Source organism: Thunnus maccoyii, chromosome 3 (assembly GCF_910596095.1).
Source record: "Thunnus maccoyii chromosome 3, fThuMac1.1, whole genome shotgun sequence".
Classification (NCBI taxonomy): Eukaryota; Metazoa; Chordata; class Actinopteri; order Scombriformes; family Scombridae; genus Thunnus; species Thunnus maccoyii.
In genome coordinates, this window is record NC_056535.1 from 26,133,345 (window position 1) to 26,155,689 (window position 22,345).

Sequence of the window (22,345 nt, forward strand, 5' to 3'; positions counted from 1 at the left end):
CCTTTAGCCTTCTTCATGGAATTTCCATCTCTCCAATTTTTTCCATATCTTAATTAACAATTGTTCATGCAGGTGAATCACTCCTATCGCTAATTATGTTTACTGTGTAATTGTCTGGTACAGCGTACCTTATCTCCTCTCAGAATTGAATCATCCTTGGCATCCTGTCCTATCTTCATAAGGACCTATATGATTATGAAGATGCCTCACATCAATTAAGTCTAATTGCCACAATAAACACAATAAACACTCTTATTCACTTTCAGTTTATCTCTCCTTATTGAAAAGAAGCTTTGGTGTAAGTTCATTAAGGAAGATCTCTATCATCACACTCTGCCTTTAAATATCATGAGTGGACATTGCTATTTCCTTCTGTTCTATTTCTCCATCACTTCCACTTTCCCACGCTGTCAAAATCCCTTCATTTTCAATTCTGACATCACCACAACTGACCAATGATCTTTCTAGCTGTGTTACTTAGCCAATCAGACTCTTAGTGCTGCTTTTTAAATGTCATTGCAATTTTGCACTCTGTCTTTCAGACCTACAATCATAGGCACCTAAGCAATGGAGCAAGTTGAGCAAACGCATCCCCATTATTCACTTAGGGGGAGCAAAGTTGTAGTTTTGCTACCCCACTTTTTGTCTTTTTAAAAATAAACTTATCATCGTACAGTCCCCGCAATCAGATGATTATATTTAAGCAGCCTATATCAATGATCATTTTTCTATTTTCAGCAACTGACAAAATCAAGTAATAAAAAAATCTGACGGTTTCAGTCCAACCTGTGGTGAGACACAGACAGACAGACAGAGCGTTTCCTCACAGCGCCAAAGTGTCTGAATTATCAGCGGTGGAAAGTAACTTCTGCAAAATACTCTGCTTTAGTTTCAGTTTTAGTCAGACTTTGGATGGAATTATTAAATACGATGACCCATCACTCCATGCTCTGCGCTGTGCTTTCATTATTATGATTATTCTCTCACTTTCTCATACAGGGTAAATAAGAGCTGCAAGTTTACTCTAAGGGGAAGTAAGGTCTAGTCCTCAACTAAAATGGCCCTTTTAAGTCTTGAGGAGCAAAAATCACCTTTGAGTTCTGCATTAAAATAATCCTTGATTTGAGATAATGTAGATTAAAATAATCTGCTTTTGAAGTCATGATTATTCATTCCTGTATAACATTACAACTACATCAGCTGGTGGTGCTAATAGCTACCACAAGAACCTGTGTGAGGGATTAAATAGTTGTTGTGAGGCCATTTCATTCATACAAATTGTTTTTACTTTGTTGCAATTGTTAGACTTTGGAGGAGGCTTTGTGAGTATTGAGAATAGCAACCCTCAGGTTTAACGAGGTTTAATTAGACAAATCATATTGTGATGTAAGACTATTTCATTTATATAAATTGTTTGTCCTTGTTTAACCTTGAAGATGGCCTAGTAGCCTGCAACCCACTAACATTTTAGGCTACATGATGTTTTTATGAATATAATTTCAGATATGAAATAGCCATTCTTCTAATAATCATTTCCTGTCCTGATCCATCCAGTTATATACTGTTCTTGATGCATTCCTGGTTTTCATAGCACCCTCTAATAACTAATCTAGACTAGTGCAGGTGGCTGTTACTTGACTTAATCCTGACATCCAAGTTGTCCATCTCAGAGCAGCAGTTTCCTCCATCAGTAGAGCCTGAGAGCAGTCACACCAGCACACCCTGAGAAAGGATGCCAGGTTAGTGTGAAAGGCATCCTGAGGGACTGTGTGCATTTGTGTGTGATTTTTACTTTGTTTTTTCAAAATCCTTTTTCTTCTTTGCTTTGATTTTGGTTTCTTCCTTTTTTTTTATTGGCCAGTGTTTCCTGAAAATTGGGCGATTTCCAGGGAACACAGTCATTCAGGTGAATTGCGCTTTGAGCTTCAGTTCCATCAGAATGAAACTGAGAACAAAAACAAACATTACCTTTGTATGTTTTTTTTTTTTTTTTTTAAAACATGGACTTACTTTAAAAACACCAGGAAAGTGTTAGAATATTCGGGTCAAAGGTCAAACTGTCTCTTTAAACCACTGTGGAGACGTCAATGCTGCTCACTGTGAAACTCCAAAACTGTTCCAAACCTCCTCCAAGCTATCAAAAACATTCTCCAAAACTATCCCAACCTTCTCCAGACTATTCCAAACCTCAGTCCTTTCATTGGCTGTGCTGATGAATGAAATCTCTACATTTCATGAAATGAGTCCTGCAGCTACAGTGAAATCTAAAAAGATTAAATATTCGTATATGGTCTGGTGAGAGTTCTTAGGAATAATGAGGCTGCCACTGACTAAACACAGAATCAAAAGAGAATTTTCTCTGTAAATCAGTGAAAACACACTTGCAGTCTGCAGACACAGAGACGACTGGACGGATGGATAGAAGTTTGACAAACTGCGGGTGTAATCTGATTACTTATGATACCTTTTGTACTTTTGGAGCAATTTAAGTCACAAGTGAAGGCTTTTATAGCAGCTTTCAGATCTCATCAGCATGTGACAGCATCAGGCACAGGGGAGAGCAGAGATATTTTTAGACCAGAAAAAAATGTAAACATGTCTCACTCCCACAGTTTAGCAGATCAAGCATATATCACACCTCAAAATGTTGCCACAAGCCTCCTCTCGCTCAAAATGTAAATATATTTCCCATAGGAGTAATAGTTTTTAAAATCTAAACCTTAATTAATCTCATTGACTGCAATAAAAACTGCAGGTGGTCCTTCCTGTTTTTTAAACTTGCAGATTCTCTCTTCCCTCAAACACTGTGTACATATATTATACATTTTCATCCTCAGCTAGTCCTGCTGCCACTAATGATGTACAAATCTCTAAACTTGAAGCCTCAGTTTCAGGGATCCCCCACTGGCTCTGTGGTTAAGCCCTGGTAATGGTCAGCTTTCCCTGTTAAATTGCAAGGTTTAATACCGTCTCAGGGCAGTGCTCTTCATAACATTGCTCTTATGAACAAATTTGCTTTAAATATTGTATCATGTACCATCATTCAATGTGACTATTTAATATTATTATATAGAACTATAAAGAAGCCATGATGAAGAGAGATATGCATATTGATAAAGAGTCATATTTGGCCATCAGGTAGTGCTATACACAAAAAGTACAGTGGTTAAAAATGTTGTCATGTTAGTGCCCTGTTTAGATCCCAAGATTGTGAGTTCGATCCCTGCTAGCATTCAGTAGAGCTGAAGGTGACAAAAATGCAGATGCATACAGGTGCTCCTTGTCTCCTGATTACTGATAGTGGCATAGACTGTCACAGACACAAACACCCTTCGTCACTTTTTCTCCTCCTCTCTTCATATAAAGTTCTTCAGAAACAGTCTTAGCTTATTTGAATATACTTCCCAGCATGCATTGCAGTGGTGTGAAAATTATCAAGAAAACTAGTAACAAGTTAGTAGCAATCACACACATTTTCCTCAGGAAATGCACATTCTAGTTCTTTATTATTAAGGTGGCAATCAGGCACCACCTGCTGGCAGAAAAGAGTACTTCAACCTTTCACAAAAGAGCTTCATGACAAGAGAACAGCATGTACCAATGGAATCATATGTACTCACATGTACAGTACGTACACTTGTACCATAAATAACTTCACAGTGTAAGGCACTACTCATGTACACGTGTTAAATTACAACCTATGAATCCAGTCACATTCATTTCCTCTTTCATATTGCAAAAACAATTGACGTTATATACTCTGTTAATATTGTAATTTGTATATAGCTGAATTATAATGAATTTAACCTCAAATAAATAATTTAATTTATTAAAATGAGTTTTTCTACATAATTTAAAAATGTCATAAGCTAATTTTGAGCCAAAATTGTTTAAATTATTTTTCATAAATTGTCATTTACATCGACAGTTTACTCTCACTAACCTGGGCCATTTCACATTTTCTTATTTTTATATTTCACCCCCCCCAACCCTTTCCATGCTCTTATCGATTCATATCGCAATAACAATAGCAATCATCATACATGTTGTCAAGACTTAAATGTATAAAAAAATGTAATTTCTGATACCATGCTGCATGTTGAAGGTAAGTAAAAACCATAAAAAGCCTTATATGGCTGGAATCTGACTATATAGACAATAATATTTTTTTGTGATGGACATCTCAACTGACACAATCTATATGTCAGTCAACCCCACCCCTGTGGAATATAACAAATAGTAGAAATCATTTAAAGCTATTATTTAAAGAAAGTGTGCTGTATATAAAAATGGTTCCCTGTCATCTATATAGATAAGACTTTAACATCACAGTCACGTGAACTATACAGTAGTGGTGGTGCTGCAGTGTTTTACTGGTTTCCAGTCTACTGGAACATTTCATTTACAACTACTCATCCTCTCCATCTTCATCCATCACAACCTCACTATTCAATTCAACTGACTCTTCCTCCACAGTCTCCCTCTCCACAACATCTTCCAATACTTCATCTTCCGAAGTCTCGTGACCCTCTAAAGAGTCTGCTGCGAGCTCCTCTTCTGCTGTCTCACCAGCATCTTCCTGTTCCTCACTCTGTCCTGTAATTTCCTCTTCCTCTTCTGTTACGTCTCCCTCCACTTCCTGTTGCAGTGGCTGTTTCTCCTCCATCGCCTCCTCCTCCACCTGTTCTTCAGCATCCTCCTGCTCAGCCTCTTCTTCAACATCTTCTAGCTTCTCCTGTACCTCTGTGGCATTCTGTGCTGTAGTGGAGATGAACTCCTCTGCTGCAGGGCCCTCCGCATTTGAGTTAAGTTTCATTGACCAGGAAGGTCCGTTTGCCAACTGAGGTGGAAAGATATGTTATTAATTACTCATCCAAATGTAATTCAAAAGTTAAAACTTGAAATACAATGAAAGCTGTCATGAAATAGTAAAAATTGTTAAGTTTGTGAGACAAATAGTGAAAGTAAAAGTAGCAGAGTTATACCTTGGAGTGAAAACTTTGCAGCTGAGCCATGATGCTGCTATGGAGGGTCTTTGAAGTGAAAAACTGCTCATCCAGAGTCATCTGAACTGAACTAAGCATCTCTTCCAAAGCCTGGGCACGCATGGCCTGCTTCGCTGCAACAAGTTCCCTGAGATACACACGAGACAGGAATAAACACTCAGCAAAGTGAAAATTAAAATATATTCAGTCATGCAAATAAAGTCTGTAAAATCAAATTGAACTCACTTTATTGCAACCATCTCCTGGGTGTTTGTATAAAGTGCTACATTATGAAGATACAGCGACCCTTTCAGATCATTTAGCTCAGAAGCGTGTCCCTCCAACTGTGCATTAAGAGCCTCCACCAATGCAACTTGCTCATCAGCTCTGGAGCATGCACTGTCTACAGCACTGGTCAGCCCAGCCACCTTAGCAGCCAGTGCTGAGCTGGAGCTCAAACCCGCCACAACACTCTCCTTCATGGCCTCAAACTCCTCATTCTGGTTATTGAACATGGCCTGCAGAGTTGTGACGGACAGGGCGACCTGCTTAATCTCTTCCCATCTGGTATTCATCTCAGCGTGGAGGGCCAAAAGCTGAGAGTCGAAGTCGTTGTGTTTCAACTTCTCTGATGTTGACAGGGCAACCTCAACTTTCTGCTGAGCCTGTTTCTGAGCCTCCTCCAGGGCAAAGATCCTCTCCTCCATAACCAAACCTGTATCCGGCTAGACAGTAAATTACGTTACTTAGCAATGTGTTTTGACTGAGTTCAAACATTTTTAAATATGGTTATAGATTTATGTCTACTGATCTTTTTTTTTTTAATCAATACCACTCTTTCCTAGTAGCAATGAATGCTGATATTAAAGATGTAAAACACACAGTGCATTTATTTCATAATAAAGGGGCTCTGAATGTCACTGAAACGTGACCATCAAGTTGTTCACAGTTAGGACATCCTAAAAATAACAACAGGTGTTACTATCAGTGTCAAGCCACCAGCCAGTTTAAAATGCCTTACAGCCTTAGGTTTTCAAAATAAAACTCAATGACCAACGTATCCATTCAAACGATCTTTTTAAAGGAACAAACTCCTTATATATATGTGACTGAAATGTCTTTTTGTCATGCACATCCTCATTTATTTATTTCTTGAATCTTGCTCATTCATTAAACCTTTCTTATTTTCAATTGGGAAAACTAAAATTATTCTGAAGGCAAGTATTAATTTCCGGTGTACTCCGTTCTGTTTGTCTAGCTTGACGCAGCTTTTTTTTTTTTTTTACCAGCATGCACATCTTGCTTGCTTAGTAAACGACGACAAAATCACGTTTAATTAAGCTAGTTGGCTTAATTTCACTTGGTAAACAAATTTAAACAAAATAAAGTAAAGAAATTATAAGTATTTTGTAATGAAATGACCGGTCCAGCAGAAATACGGGTGAGAAAATTAGCTAACTTACCTGTGAGTCCGTCATCTCCATCACCTGCTGGAAGTTTGTGATCCTGTTTTGCATTGTTGTGAAAGACTCTGACAGTTGGTCAAGGGTCTGCTGGTGTTGCACACAAAACCACCCCATTACAGAGGCCCCAATTGTGAAGGTAATGATGAACAACAACAGAGCTGATGAAGCATATGACTTTATCTTTCTTTTAGACTGCTGCGCTGATGGCTCCAGCAGAACTGAGGTGTCTTCTTGTTGCTTCTTTGACTTTCTCTTGGCCATGGCAGCAGATGGGGGACTTGACTGGACCAGGGAGAGCTGTGTGTCTTCAGTGAAATGGATGCAGCAAAGAGGCTTCTCGTCTGGATTTGCTAAGGTATCACGTTTTCTATTCTGCTAGACCCTCTGACCTAGTCATTCATTGGACCCCCATAGCATTCAAAGCAACTGTTGCTGGTGGGGGGCGTGACAGCATATTATGTAACTGCAGTGGTGGAAGAAATACTCAGAAGTAAAATACCACAGTGTAAAAATACTCCAACAGCTGTAAAGGCAAATTTCTAATGAAGTAAAAGTACATTAGTATTAGCTACAAAATGTAGCTGAAATGTAGAAAAATATCTCCAATCAAAAGAGTGTTAAAATATGTAAGCTGGTCTGTGTGACCATGTTAAACATTGATAGGGTTGCAACTAATGATTAATCTCATTATCTGCTGATTATTTTCTAGATTAATCGTTTTGTCTATAACGGGTTTTCAAAGTCTGAGGCTGTGGGCTTCCCTTTGGACAAAGTTGGGAAAAAGGCACCTCCCGACTCTTAGTTTACTTGTTTAGATTCGCTCAATTCCTGGATGCCTATGGGTAAGAAATGTAAGAAAATAGTGAAAAATGCCTGCTATGATTTCTAAGATCCCATGATGACTTCTTCAAATATGTTGTTTTGTCCGATCAACAGTCCAAAATCCAAAGAAATTCAGTGTACTGTCATGTACGACTCAGAAAAGCTTCAAATCATCACAAGCTGCAACCAACAAATGTTTGTAATTTTTGCTAAACAACATGACTAAAATGATTATTTGATTATCGAAATGGTTGCCGATTAACTTTCTGTCGATCAGCTAATTGATTAATTGATTAATCGTTGCAGCCCTACTTGCACAGGCATAGTTACTGTAACAACATTATATACAAACAAACTATAAAAAAAGGGAAAGAAAACATTACCTCCTCATTGAGCACCACCCAGGCACTAAATTCATTTATTAGGACAAGTGATGTTGTTAAGACAGAGTATAACTTTCTTCCAGATAAGAGAGGAAAAGGATGCTGAATTTTATCATATTCAATTTCTTATGAGCTCCCTGAAAGCAAATCTGTTAGTGTTGATATGGCAACAACTATTGGATCTTAAATCTTTTTCTTTTAAAACATATATCATATTTTCCAGGTGTAGGGTACTGATCATTTCTAGGCAAGGCAGGTTTATTTATATAGCACATTTCAACAACTAGGCTATTAAAAGTGCCTCTAAAAGCCACTGCTTCACTGTTGGCACCTCAGCTCTTTCTGGATTTTTTTTTTAGCTGTAATTATCCCAAAGAAGAGTTTCTGTTGTAAATCACCACCAATATTTTAAAAGTTGGATCAGGTACCGATCAAATATAGCTCTCTGTCCAGGAACTTGTATGTAGCTATGGAAAAAGGTGGCTTCGCCTGACTCATCACATAGAAACATCTGAGAAGAGATTATGAAGTTTAACTTTCGAATAATGTAATCTGTGCAAAATTTAGAATTAAATGAGACAATGCTTGGCATTAACAGAACTGATATGGATTTATCTCAAGCTATTTTGCCATACATCAGTTGATACGTTTACATCCAAATTGTCTTTTCACTCTGTCTTTACATATCCTCCATCACAAATACATCAAGTTAATCTATTGTAACTGTGAAGTTTGAGGGGAAAGATTTGATATAATTTCTAACTTGCAGATTTTTCCACTTTACAAATGTATTATCTGAAGAAAAGGAATGATTTGCTGAGATAGGAAGTAGAAAAAATAATGGAAAGCTATTAAAAGTTGCTCTTTCCTGTCTGCAAAATCGTACTGTAAATAATAGGATTACCTCTCTATAATGTGATAATTATAATTTTTCTAAACAGAGGTGGTGGTTTCAACAGAGGTTTTGCTGGTGTGTCTAAGTGTAAAGTAACCATTCTGTTTACTGTTGTGTTTTTTGTTTTTGTTTTTAGTAATCCATCATATTTAACGAGATTATATAATCTACCTGCACTATAGTACAGCTGTCACATGTGTAAAAACTATAACATTTCCCTCTGAATTGCAGTTGACTATAAGTAAAAAGTATAAGTAAAAGTACCTCAAAACACTACTTCAGTAAATGTTCTTTCTTACTTCCCTCTTCTTATTCATTTATGTTTAGCAGGCTGCAGGTTCACCACAAGGTGGTGCTCTTTTGTCATTTTAAAACCGGGTGTACACATGAAAACCTGTGCATTTCTTGGTGTGATATGGCCACCAATCATCAGTGGAATAATGTGACACAGTGGAACTCAAAATGAATGAAAACACAAAACATGCTCAATTTCGTGTTGTATTTCACCACATTTTCAGTTAAATAGAGACAGAGCCGGTTGATGTAATATCTCCAAACTTTAATAGCATATGACATTTTCCCAAAATGCTCAATTCATGTTTTCTGGAGCTTTCTAAGGTTATAAAATGTTGAAACAGTCACACCATCACACTGGTGGGAAATAGAGTAGCTTAAATTAATCAAAGTTGTCACTCAGTTTATTCTATTTGATTTAAAACTTAAGGAATCTGTTGGTTTAGCTGTCCATCAACTGCAGCTCTTCTTCACTCTGTAAAGAAACACATTAATACTCTCAGGTTGTTTCATCTACATTAGGGGAAATCTTTGTAGAAAAATATATGATTTTTAAACTTTGTCCAAATGTTAATACCTCTGACATTCAGCATCATTGAGCACTCAGCTGTCCCCAGTTGGTTCTCTATGTGGACTTTGTATTCCCCGTCGTCTTTGGGTCCCACCCTTAGTATGAGCAAGGAGCAGACACCACATACATTGGTGATGTAGTAGTTGGTGTCTGTGTTCAGGCTGACATTGTTGCGGTACCATGTCACATGTGGAGTTGGATCACCCTTAACTGCACAGCTCATGTAGCACTCGTAACCTTCTGGAGCTGTGCGCCTCTTCAAGGGAATAGTAAATGATGGAGGTGACTCGAAGTCCAAAGATTTTGTCTTTGGCACATTGAGTTTGAAGTTTCCTGTGGTGCAAAGAACATAAAGTTTAGGCTTTTACAGAATTATGATTGTAAATTACTGAGTTTGTACTAGTGGCCTTCAAAGATATTTTTTTCTAACTTAAGCTGGAATCAAAAAAAGAGAGGCGGAGTCCTGTTTCACTAATTTCTCAATGCAATTTATCTTTGAGTGTTTCTTTTATCGGTCTTTTAAAAACACTGTTAAAAATACTGTTTTTGGAGCTCGACTCATACTAGAGACTAAAAAAAAAAATCTTTGCCTTTGATGCTTCAATTTTGTTTAAAAACAACTCTGTCTACATAAATGGAGTGAACCATGCAACATACTTTTAAGCAAGATTATGTTGCTGAATTGAGTTGAATTTTTGCTTTATTACAAATATCAATGTGACTGTGAAGGTTTCCTTCCTTCCTTTGTTTCCTTATTTCCTTAAAGAACGTCACTTTGGCTCTCTATAAACATTATTACAGGAAAGCCATATTGAGAGTGTAATTTAATTCACAGAGGTGTGTGGATTTTTAAATATAGCAGTGCTTCTCAAAAGTCATCAAGTCTAACACAGGAACCATGATACAGTATTGCGTGCAGGAATGTGAAAATGGAATCAGATGTATTTGCGATTGAATTTTAGGCACAAACCTTTTTCCTTTTTGATTTCAAACGCAGGGGACTTAGAAGGTGGTGAAAGTCCTATGTCATTTTTAGCAAATACCCTGAAGTAATACTCCCGTCCAGGCAAAATGTTGACAACGGTGAACTTATTGTTAAAGATGTTCTCTTCCACTGTTCTCCAAGTGCGTTTGAAGGAGTCACGCTTGGATACCATATAGTGTAGTCTGTCATCCCTCTTCTCATCTGGAGAGGGAGTCCAGGACAGAGTGACTGTTCCTGGGATGTTCTGATCCAGCTGCACTGGTCCTGGAGGCATAGGATCATCTAGAGCCAGATTTAGAGACACAAAAATACTAATTACTGATATTACAGGGTTAGTTTGCTTATTTTAGGTCGGACATAAAAGTGCTGGTTGGGGAGGTGATATCCTCACATGATCTCTGTGAACTAACAGCTAAAGCTAATATTACAGTTGCTCCTGTCAACAACAATATAATCATGGAAAAAATACATTGAATGACTTTTCTGATGACAAGAACATTTTGGAACATTGTTGAACTTGCTCTCTTACACTTTATATTGACATTGGTTAGGCTACTTCAAATTATTTTTGACCCAGTAACAATGATAGAAGACTGATAGCAGCAGTCATCTGCAAAAAAAGGAGATGGAAATTTCTTTAGCTGGGGGCTTAATGGTTAGCAGATCAGTGGAGTACTGAGTACATTCAGAAATATATATAATTTTCTTAAATATGTTCTGTTTCAGGTATAAAATGGATTAAATCTAACCCAGAAAGCGGCATCTTTATTTGAGCATGGAAGTTCAGACCTAGAAAACAGTAGCCTATGTGTAACAAAGTAATCTCAACTCAAGGTCCACTTTCTAGCTTTTTCAGAGCTTTTGCCCATATTATCTTCACTAGTGTATATAGCTCATTGAAAGCTCAGAAGAACCTAGTTAGTGAAGTTTGAGTAGAGATTATCTTGTCATACATGATCTTTATTATGTGCAGAAAATATATCCTACCTATATTTATCCATCACCCTCCTTTCTCAATGTAGCTATGTTTACTGATACCTTTTTGTACTTTTCGTGTTAAATCCTCACTTCCCTCTTTAGTACTTAAAATATTTCTGTGCTAAACAATGGTTAATGCTAAATTTATACCTATGCTAATCCTGCCTGTTGATACTGTTCCTATCATAGCTTCATACCTATTTTAATTGCTTACCTGAAATACGTAAGTATGCAATCATGTACAAGTTATACAATCAACAAGTTACAAATTCAAATCAAGGTCTTTCTATAGTACTGTATGCAACATGCTTAACATGTGACTGTATCCAGCCCCGTTTCTATTTGCTGCATGTGTGTTTTACAGTTTTGAGACTTGGATTCACTAAATCCAACTGAAATTTATTGAGTCAAGTATTTAATGTGTTGGATAGCTGGGTAGGGACAAGTCTCTCTAACCCAATAATGTTGACTAACAATGTGTTAATACTCAGATACTCAGCTCATTCAGATTCACCTGTAACTCTGATTTCAATATTGAAGCTCTCCTGGCCGACAATGTTCTTGACAGTGATGGTGTAGATGCCAGTGTCAGCCCGCTCAGATGTGGGGATCAACAGTTGAGAACCTTTATCAAAGTTGCTAATTGTTACATGTTTGGACACTGGAATACCATCTTTTAACCAAGAGATATCTGGCAAGGGGGAGGCCTGTAGACAATAAGGAAAAGATCAGATTAATATATTAATAAAAATCCAAGTACCGTTACAGTTAACTTACATTCTTAGAAAAATCCACTGGTGCAATACCTCAAAGTTGATGTTGAGACGAACAGTGTTTCCTGATCTCACCACCATAAAGGTCTTCATTTTGCGATCTGTAAACTTTGGCCTCACTTTGAGGGTAAAGTATAGAATAAAATGTTTAGATTCTTGTATTCATACAATTTAGCAAACTGTTTTTCATTCTTATTAACATGATATTTTCATTCTTTACATTTTATAATACTCTTTACTGAGCTCTAGACAGTTATGAAATCAAAACTTTTGTTTGAATTTTTGTTTTATTTTCTATTCCCACAGAAATGGACAGAGATGTCTCGAGTAAATGCACAACACTGGGATGAAGACAACTCACTAGTGGTATAAATCTAGATCCATTTCCGATTCTTTGTTTTTTGTAATACATTGCGCTGCGGGTACACCAGTTGTCAAAAGCTGCTACATTTGCTCCATCTCTGGAACCTATTTCTATCCCACAGTGTTGCAACTGATTGAACTGCAGGGTGGCGCAACCAAACACACAGAAGCCAGCAGTTTCCTACATATCCACACAGACAGTCTGTATCAGTTATGTGCATGAAGCTCCTTTGGTTAAAATCAACAACAAAAACAAGTCATTTTGCCTCTACTACAGTGGTGTTTTGACATTGTATCATGCTTTTAAAATACTACTCTTGGCTGGAAGCAGCATTTGAACTTCAATATTTTGTTCTCTGTGAAAATGATTGGAAGCTGTCACAAAACTCCTCTGTTCATGGATGTTATATAAAATATTAAAAGACACAAAAGATACAAAAGTAAGTCTTGAAAAAGTCCTGAAAGAGATTATAAAAAAAATAATATCTTGATTATATCCTGACATGTTTTTCAGGATTTCGGTTAATTCGTGCAGACTATAATTTCTTAGTGCTGAGATTTACGTTTGACAGCTGTAAGCACATTTTATTTAATGGGTGTACCCGGCAGCTGTATAATGTAGGAAAAACTAAATATTTACTGTATCTTGATTATTTGCAGATACGGAATATGAAATGAGATGTATCAGGATCAGTGCTTATAAAACCCGATCAGGACATTTCTAGAAATAATAGAGCAAAAAGTTATTTCATTAAACTATAAACTATAAACTATAAACCATCAAGTATTGGATTTAAATTTCATGTCTTCTTACCAGGAGGAGGCATGGCAATGATGTAATTGTCAAAACCTTGAGGGTCTCCATCACCTCCATAATTGGTAGCAATTACTCTCACCCAGTATGTGGCCATTGCCTTCAAGCCAAGCACAGTGTAAGAAGTTAGAGTAATTGGGATGACATTACAGCGGGTCCATTCAAGGCTTTCTACTGGTCTGATCTCCACGTAGTACCCCTGGGCTTCATCCTCTACCCCTTTCACTTCCTTAGGTTTAGTCCAAGCCAGGGAAAATGTAGTGTAATTAGATGATGTTAATTTCAGGTCTGTGACTTTGCCTGGGGGTTCTGAAATTACAATAATGTGAGGTTATTGGCTCAGCATGACTGTGCTTTTATACTACACAGAGAGCTGCAGATAGTATAATGTTGAACACCACGCTGGTTCACTGTAAAGCATGATTTATATGATTTTCAGTGAGCTAAGAGAAATGCAGTAAATTGGAAGAATTAATTGTGATTGGCTTACTCATTGGATCCCTTGCAATTATTGTGCCAGATGGAATACTAGGATCTCCAACACCAGATAGGTTTATAGCAGAAACCCTAAACTCATATGCTGCCCCCTCAAAGACATCTTTCACTGCATACTTTGTATCTAGAGAAAAAAGAAAGAAATTATCAGTGTTACATTAGAATCATAAATTAATGCTGAATGGCAAATTCATAGCATGCATTCATTTTTACATAGCGAATAGTGGTATATTCTTGCAGCTTATGATATGAGGGACATACCCTTGATTGGCCCTGCTTGGTTCACAAGGCTCCAGTAATTAGTGCCTTTCTTGTTCTTTTCCAAATTGTATCCCACTATTTTGGTTCCTCCAGTGTCGCTTGGAGCACACCAAGCCAGGTTGATGCAGTCTTTAAAGGCACTGACTGCTTTTAGTGCTGTTGGGGGTCCAGGATAACCTGTAGGGAAACATGTTGTGATATTGGCATGTTGCACTACATTTTTTTTTATCTCCAAAATTAAAACAAGTCCCAAAACTCCAATACACCATTCTTCATGACCCAAATAAAGTTTGTTAGATAGCTGAAAACTTTTGGTGAATGAAGCATTGTCCACTGGAAGAATTGCGCAATGTGTTTTACTTCTGATGGACTTCCATTGAAGCTTACACTGGTAGTACCTCCCTGTGCATGCTTCCCACAGTTAGATATTGATATCTTTATTACTGTGCATCCATCAAAAGAGTTCAACGACTTAATCCATGTCTTTTTGTATGTATGTATTTTAAGAGTTGTTAATGCAGGAGTATTTGAAACATCCTGGAAATTGTGGTCTTCGGGACAGGTAGAAGTGATTTAAACTTCCATGTTTAAGATTTTAAAATCTTGGACTTTGGCGACTCTTAGTGGTAGCATCAAAACATGACATTTTTCTGTACTTTTGCAGTTCTTTTGGATTAATGTTGACATTTTTTTTGATTAGCATAATAGATTTGTCAAAATAAATGAAAAAAAATTATATTTGTATCACTGTATGATTCTTTTACCTGGTTTCAAAAACAATTATAGTATTAATATTTAATCACACAGCTGCCACAATAGCCCTTACACCACAAATTTTCCTAATTGCTGGGTTTAAGATGAATGACTTACGTAATACACCAGCTGCTATGTGCTCTGTTTGCAGGTGATCACTGATGCCCTCTGTGTTCTTGGCTCTGATCCGGTAGCAGTATCTCCTTCCAGGGTCTACATCTGAATCTTTGTAAATTGTGCTGCTGCTAGTCATCTCTCCGACATTTGACCATTTATTTCGCCCCACTTGTTGGCGGTCTATGATATAGTTTGTGAGCGGGCATCCACCATCATCTTTTGGCGGTTTCCATTTGAACTCAACAGATGTTACAGCACTTTCTATAATGTCCACAGGTCCCTGTGGTGGTGTGGGTTTGTCTGTTAAAGGAGTGAAAAGAACTCATATTGTGCTAACAGTGAAAAAACATTTATCTCCTTACATACTGTACGTTGTGTAATATCATAATAAGTGGCAAGTCTCTTCTTATCAACTCACCAATTACAATAAGTTTCGAAACTGCTTCTGTTGTACCAAATTCATTTTTAATTTTGATTTTGACCTCTCCACAATCTTTCCTCTGGCACTTAGTAAGGCATAGTTGACTCTCAGTAGCTGATGTTTCAATCTTCACATTGAGGGCAGGCAAAAGCTCGTCATCATCCTTGTACCATTGTATGTTCATTGGTGCCCCACCTGAGAATGGCAGCTTCCATTCGGCATTTTCACCTGCCTTTATAATGACTGGCTTTGTGAATTCTCCTAGAGCGTCAAGGTCGATTTTGGGTGGGTCTTCAATATAAGAGAAAAAGGTTTTAGTCAAAAACCGAAATCCTTTTAAACCACAGCAAAATGTATCAGATTTTATGGAAACAAGCCACCATTTTCGATTCTGACCTTGAATATTCAGTGTTGCTTCTGATTTACGTCCTTCAGCTTCAAAGCGGTACAAAGCTGTATCATCTTTTTTACAGCAATCAATTATCAACCTGTGACTTGCTCCATCTTTAATAATTGTTGCCCCATCATCGTCGGTTATCTTGTCAGATAAAAAGGTTCAGTATCATAGGTTTTTGAATCACAAGTCACATCACAAGTATTTACAAATTACATATAAATGTATGCAATGTGTATAATTTCTGACAACCTCTATGGTTTTAAAAACTAGGAAATATTCATGGCAGTATTCCTATACACTCGAAATTTTCCTGGAATAGTTGACTTACCAGCTTCCCATTTTTATACCAACATCCCTCAGAAGCATCACTGCTTAGTTTGCAGGACAGCTCTGCACGTTCACCAACATTAGCAACAGTGTCTGACAGCCCACTTACAAACTGAACACCATGATCTGCAACAGTAAGAACAAAGTCAAAATTTAAAAAATATATATTACAATTTACAAAAAGTAGAGGTTGTTCATGATTGCATCTTAACTAAATGAAGACTTTTAGTTAAGATGCAAGTATTAACTTTTCCACGTGAAAAATTACAGAGCATTTAGTGTCATATATTTGCTGCTTAATCTTGTTGTTTTTCACATAGTCAAAATGTAATTAAGTGACCAGGTAACAAATTTATTATTTGCTTAAGTGATGAAGTTAAGTGAAGTAAGCATCATCAGACATATGGGTCCTGAACATCTGTATTACGTTTTCAAATAGCGATGCTAATGCAATAACTGTGTGCTATTTGTGTCTTCAACCTCAGTTGGTTATGAACCATTTTTAGTGTTTAATTCTGTAACAATAATTAATGTAATACATGTATATCATTTAAAAACACTACCACAGATCTCAGCTTTGATGCAACAAGTGTAAACAAAGGTAGAGAGAATGCAGGAACATATTAGCGTGCTGTTTTCGTGTTGTGTTAATACTGATTACAATTTAAAAAGACCATCAAAATTGCACCTCAGTTTCTATCATTCTCCTGTAAGTGGAGCTGTTTTGTTTTTCTACAGTTTAAAGTTTAAATGATGTTTTCTGATTACTTGTTTTTTTTCCTCTTCAGCTGCTTTGAGTAAGTGAGTTGTGTATTATTATAAGATTCAAAAGCCATTATATAATTGCTCCATAAACAGAATGGAACTGTGCCCACTTCACAGTTCAAAGATATTTATTGTAATTTATTGGCCTAAAAATAGTTAATACAAATCTCAGTCCGTACATTTCAGTTTGTTCTTTGCAGTAGAAAGCTCCCTACTGTGAGTATCTCTCATATTTTACTCTGGATTGGTTCAAATTTTAATCCTTGTCAAATTTCCCAGTGCAATTCCTAGGAGTAGCCTAATACTGAGACACTTATAAATGGAGGCCCATATAAAACTGACAATATATGCAGTGGCAGAGACAAATTTAAGAGCACTGGAACTAAAATTATAAAAACTTATATTTATCTCTGTAATGCATTCACACGTTATTCAGTCTACACACAATGCAGTAAGCGGTTTTACCTATAACAGTGTCAGGAAGCAATGGGCCTGTTCGTACTCGCTTCTTTTTATCATCTGCGTCATCATTTTCTGTTTTTCCTTTGTTGTCATCATCTCCATCTGCCAGGAGATTCTTGTTTTTGTCTTCTCCATCCTTCTTCCCACCAGAACCATCTCCAAAGCCATCGCCAAAACCATCACCAGAACCATCTCCTCCATCCCCTAGTGCAGCTTTAGCTGCTGCATCTGCAGCATCCTTTTCAGCTTGTGCTCGTCTGGCTGCCTCTAGGTCATCTTTCTGTTGTTGCAGCTTGGCCTGCTGTTCCAAAGCCAGTTTAATCAGATCATCCTGATCCCCAGTTTGGGTGCCCTTACGGCCTTTACTATGATCTGGATCCGCTGAATTAAAGTGAACACACACAGTAGGGAGAAAAAGCAATTTACTCTTGTTGATATTCCATTAATCAATGTATATATCAGAATGAAAACAGAAAAGATGTCCCACCTTCCACTGTGAGAGAGGCACTGCTGGAGGTAATGCCAGCAATGGCATAATATGCACCAATATCTTCTTTTTCACAATTTTTAATCTTTAATGTGTGAATTAGTTTGTCCTCTGAGACAGTGATCTCATATTTGTCCCCATCTTCAAGTGACGATTCCTGTGTTGACCAAGTTATTCTGTTGAGGGGTGTTGACAAGACACACTGGAAGAGGGCGTCCTCACTTTCAAAAACTTTCACATCCTTAATATTTGCTATAAACTCCACATCAGGCACTAAGAGAGGAAGAAAGAAGGGTGTGGAACATGAAAATGAACTGACTGACTTCATGCTTTGATTTGTCTTGCAAATTGCTAATACAATCACTTCTGATATATTACAAGTGCAGTAGTTATGGCTCACCTCGAAAGTCAGTTGAAAGAACATTTGCCTCTTCAACATCAACCTGGTAAAATCCAGCATCCTCTGGCTGAGGATCTTTGATGCTGAAAACATAATGAGTCCCAGTTTTCTTTAGGCTATGCTTTGAATTTTCATCATCACCATATGGAACCATTGTGCCGTCCTTTTAAGAGAAAAGTAGTCAGATTTTTGTTTTGTTTTGGGGTTTTTTTAGCTGTTATTTGTTGTAAATTGTTCATCTTGAGATAGATTTTTAACTCACCTTGTATAAGTTAATTGTACTGTTGGGATCCAGTAAAGTCATGTCTAGGCTAAATTCAGCTGTCCCATCGGGTTTCACTTCAATTTGTTTCACATTTTCCAGTTTCTCTACAACCTACAAAATAATTTCACTGTTAAGACAGCAGGGTCAAGTCCTGTATAGGTACAGTACATTATCTGTAGGCTTTGATTGAAACTTCAACACTGAAGCCATGACATTTTTTCTTAAGCGATATTGAACAGAACATTTGAATTTTTAACACGCACTAGGTCAATGTAACCACAGGCGTGAAATCTTCTCCAAGCACAGGAAAGAAAAATTTAAAAAGACTTTAAAAGCACGTCTCATGCAAATGGGTTTTAAAGTTGGCAAAACTCAAGCAAACTTTAGCTGATATTTGGGTCACCCAATACAGCTGAATGCTTGTGGGAAGTGTTATAAACTCTCACAGCTCAACATGCACATCAGTTTTCTTTGTTGTTTAAAAAACTATGAGGCTAGAGCGGCGGCAGCATGACAAACGCTGACAGAAAGTTGAAACTGAAAACCAGTGACACTGAAGAAAATCTGACAACTTAAAAGAAAAAAAAAACTCACTGACAAAAAGATAGACATGAAGAAAAAATCTAAAGATTGACATTGAAAAACACATCATAATGCAAAAAATATCAAGATAGGACAATAAGATTGGAACTTTTTTAATGCCCATGTTATTGTCTTATGTATTTTTCAGTGAAACTTTTTTCAGTGCCAATACAACTTTCTCTAATACAAGTGTTTCAATGCCAATGTTTCCTTTTTCAGTTCAGGTTTTGTTTTCAATGCCAAATTTTATTTTAGATGCCAAAATTTAACTGTCACTGTTCTGGCCCCATAAAAAACAAACAAGCAAAAAAAAAAAAAAACAAACATCACAAACATTTTGCTGGCTCAAAATAAATGGTCCAGAATTTATGTGCAGATGTTACAAACTCTAACAGCTATCAAAGCCCTGACTATAATTGTAGTTTCAGACTGTGACATTGACAGCATACAGTACCTTTGCCTGTTCATCTTCCTTTTCCTTTTTCAATACTTTCAGTTTTTTCAGCATCCAGCGAAAGTCAGTAACACCATAGTCGATACAGATTTTTTCATAGTCCTTCCTCGGTGCACTGAGAAGCAGTTCCCAGAGCTTAGGATCCATCTCTCCATCTCTCCTTGGTGGGAGTTGTTTTTTTCGTTTGATAACACTGAAAAGAGAGGAACAGAGTCATGTGCTTTGTGGGGTTTCACAGCAATACACAAGAAACTTCAATTTGAATCAAACTTACGTTTTCTTAAGCATTGATCTGAAATCCTGTGGTGCAGGTGTACTTGCTGAGAGAAAATGAGATGTAAATTTGAAAAAAAGATATTCATGAGATTCAGGTTTCTTTGATGCCAAATAATTTTATCATCATAATTTTTTAAACTTTACCTATGATTCTGTATAAACCTTAAAAATGTAAAAATAAACAAACAAAAAACCTTTGATCTTTGAAACCACCACCTTCTTTGGCAAAGGCAAAGGGCTCTTTAACAAACATTGTTAATATTATTCAAGAAAAAAAAACAAAAAACAACCTGAAAGTCTCTATAATCCTGAAAAGAAACTCATGGAGTGGTATATGATAGAAAGAGCAGACGTAAGCTCCTTTTATAGTCCTGTTGTAAATTTCATACCTGCCAGTCCTGTCTTCTTGAAGCCAACTGGAAGAGAACATGAAAACAACAATAAAACAGAGAATGTTAAGTGAGGAGTTAAAATTTAATTTAATTAATGTACAATCAGCATACTGCATAGTTAATCTGTCTCTCACCTTCAAAAACAGTGAGTGTTGCAGTGCAAACAGCCTTTCCGAACTCATTGGTGGCAAAGCATTTGTAGGTGTCAGCTTGTTCTGGTTTTACATCGGGCATCTGATAAAGCAATATTGTCATAGATTGCATATTTAGTGCTTAGCATTATGTTCTGTTTCCCATTGATGTGTAGAATGAGCTAATTAACTGAGTAATGTAAAGTACTGTGGTTGAGAGCAAAGTTCATGTTAACTATATTCTACCTCATTATTTTAAACAATTACTGTAATTCAAATATAAATGTCTAATACAGAGCGGCAAGTGTGGGAGTGCAGGTGGACTGTGGTACAATATATTAATTAATATGTCCATGACAGAAGTGCTCATGGATCATTTTAATTTTTTCTGTTGTTTTCTCACCTCAAGAATGTACTCTTGGTCTCTTTCATCATATCTGGTCTTGTACTTTTCTGGGTCATTGATTTCACACTTGTTACGCCCCCATGTGACAGTTGGTGCCGGCTCTCCACTAACTTTGGCTCTAAAATGAACCGTTTTACCTGAACAATCAAAATACAGAGAGCCATACAACAGTGTTACTATTGTAGATAGTGTGATAATGGTGTTGTAGTCAGTTTTATGCTGTTGGTTGTTTTGTTTTTTTACCCTCTTGAACAGTCGTAGCCATTGGCTTCCGGGTGAAGTCAGGTGTTGATTTTCCATTAGGAACTTGCTCAATATACTGAGTGATCATAACCCCAGGAACTCTGGACCTTTTCCTGATAGCCACTGATAAGAACAGAAAATAATATTGAAAAACACTTAAACTTAGCCATATGAGGTTGTGAAAGCAAACATAGAGAGGTACAGTAAACACAAATGTTACAATGCTTTATGTGTGATGGCATGTTATATACAATGTGCCAGAGACCCTTACTCTGCATCTACAGGTTATATATAATATACACACTATTAAAATATTCCTAAAAACTATGGGATTAAATATGGCTAAACCAATCAATAATCATTGAATCTCTATTACCATGTGTTAATGTCCACGATTTGTAAAATTATTTTCCGTCATGGACTGTAGAGGGGCATTACAAGCATTTTCACCAGTGCTTTTGCTTTTGGTTGCGGTTATATCTGAATTTCACAAGAGGTCACTATTTCATTTCTTTTCGTCAGTCATTACAACCACTTAATTATAACAAGGCCCGTATTTCCTTTTGCTGTACTGACTAAGATGTATTTTCAATTAAATTATCTGTCTGTCTGATCTGTTTTTATCTAAAAGGCAACATACAGTATATATATCAAGAACTACTTCACTTAAACTTGGTGTTTTTTGTCGTTCATTCATTTTAAAAGAAATTCCAATCAATTTGGCACAAGTGTACAAATAACTAGATTTTGTTCATATTTTTCAATTATAAAATAAATAGATTCATTTTATTTATACCTTTCCAAATTATATTTACAAAGAAATTTAAAAAACAGACATGGTAGTGTAAATGCATGTAAATGGACTGCACTTATATGGCACCTTTCTAGTCTTCTGACCACTCAAAGCGCTTTTACACTACAAGGCACATTCACCCTTTCTCACACACCGATGGCATGGGCTGCCATGCAAGGTGCCAACCTGCTCATCAGGAGGATCTAATCATTCACACACACTTTGACACACAGATGGCACATCGGGAGCAATTTGGGGTTCAGTATCTTGCCCAAGGACACTTCGACATGTAGATTGGAGGAGCCGGGAATTGAACTACTGATCTTCCGATAGAGCGCTATAAAAGAAAAAATGCTTTGAAAAGTCTGCTTCTCTGAGACTTTGAGGATGATTATTACAAAGTCAAGCGGTCAAAAGCATAGTTACTCTTTGTTTTTGGCTTAGACAGTAAAACAGTTGACAGTCCTTTATCGTGTTGGTGTAAAAGAGAGATGGATGACATTTCAACTGTAGGATGACTCAGCACACAACACCAAGTTCATCCAACAGCTGTTGAAATCACTAGATCCAACCCACCATCTGTTTGTCT

General features: G+C 36.9%; 2 protein-coding genes across 2 annotated transcripts; both read right to left on the minus strand.

Moving 5' to 3' along the window:
- Window positions 1-3,494: 3,494 nt before the first annotated feature.
- On the minus strand, window positions 3,495-6,714 carry LOC121894573 (putative uncharacterized protein DDB_G0287113). The gene is made up of 4 exons (XM_042407268.1): window positions 6,449-6,714; window positions 5,232-5,710; window positions 4,986-5,133; window positions 3,495-4,840 (listed from the first exon to the last, which is right to left on the minus strand). Exons 1-4 carry the CDS (start codon window positions 6,710-6,712, stop codon window positions 4,409-4,411), a joined length of 1,323 nt encoding a protein of 440 aa, XP_042263202.1. The 5' UTR covers window positions 6,713-6,714; the 3' UTR covers window positions 3,495-4,408.
- Window positions 6,715-8,854: 2,140 nt separating this feature from the next.
- On the minus strand, window positions 8,855-21,096 carry LOC121894574 (immunoglobulin-like and fibronectin type III domain-containing protein 1). The gene is made up of 17 exons (XM_042407269.1): window positions 20,718-21,096; window positions 20,318-20,417; window positions 20,181-20,207; window positions 19,790-19,835; window positions 19,516-19,708; window positions 18,477-18,590; window positions 18,215-18,377; window positions 17,815-18,087; window positions 16,102-16,226; window positions 15,374-15,914; window positions 14,086-14,262; window positions 13,820-13,948; window positions 13,330-13,638; window positions 12,186-12,271; window positions 11,894-12,086; window positions 10,387-10,683; window positions 8,855-9,749 (listed from the first exon to the last, which is right to left on the minus strand). The coding sequence occupies exons 1-17, from the start codon at window positions 21,018-21,020 to the stop codon at window positions 9,364-9,366; spliced, it is 3,462 nt and encodes a 1,153-aa protein (XP_042263203.1). The 5' UTR covers window positions 21,021-21,096; the 3' UTR covers window positions 8,855-9,363.
- Between the last annotated feature and the right edge of the window lie 1,249 nt (window positions 21,097-22,345).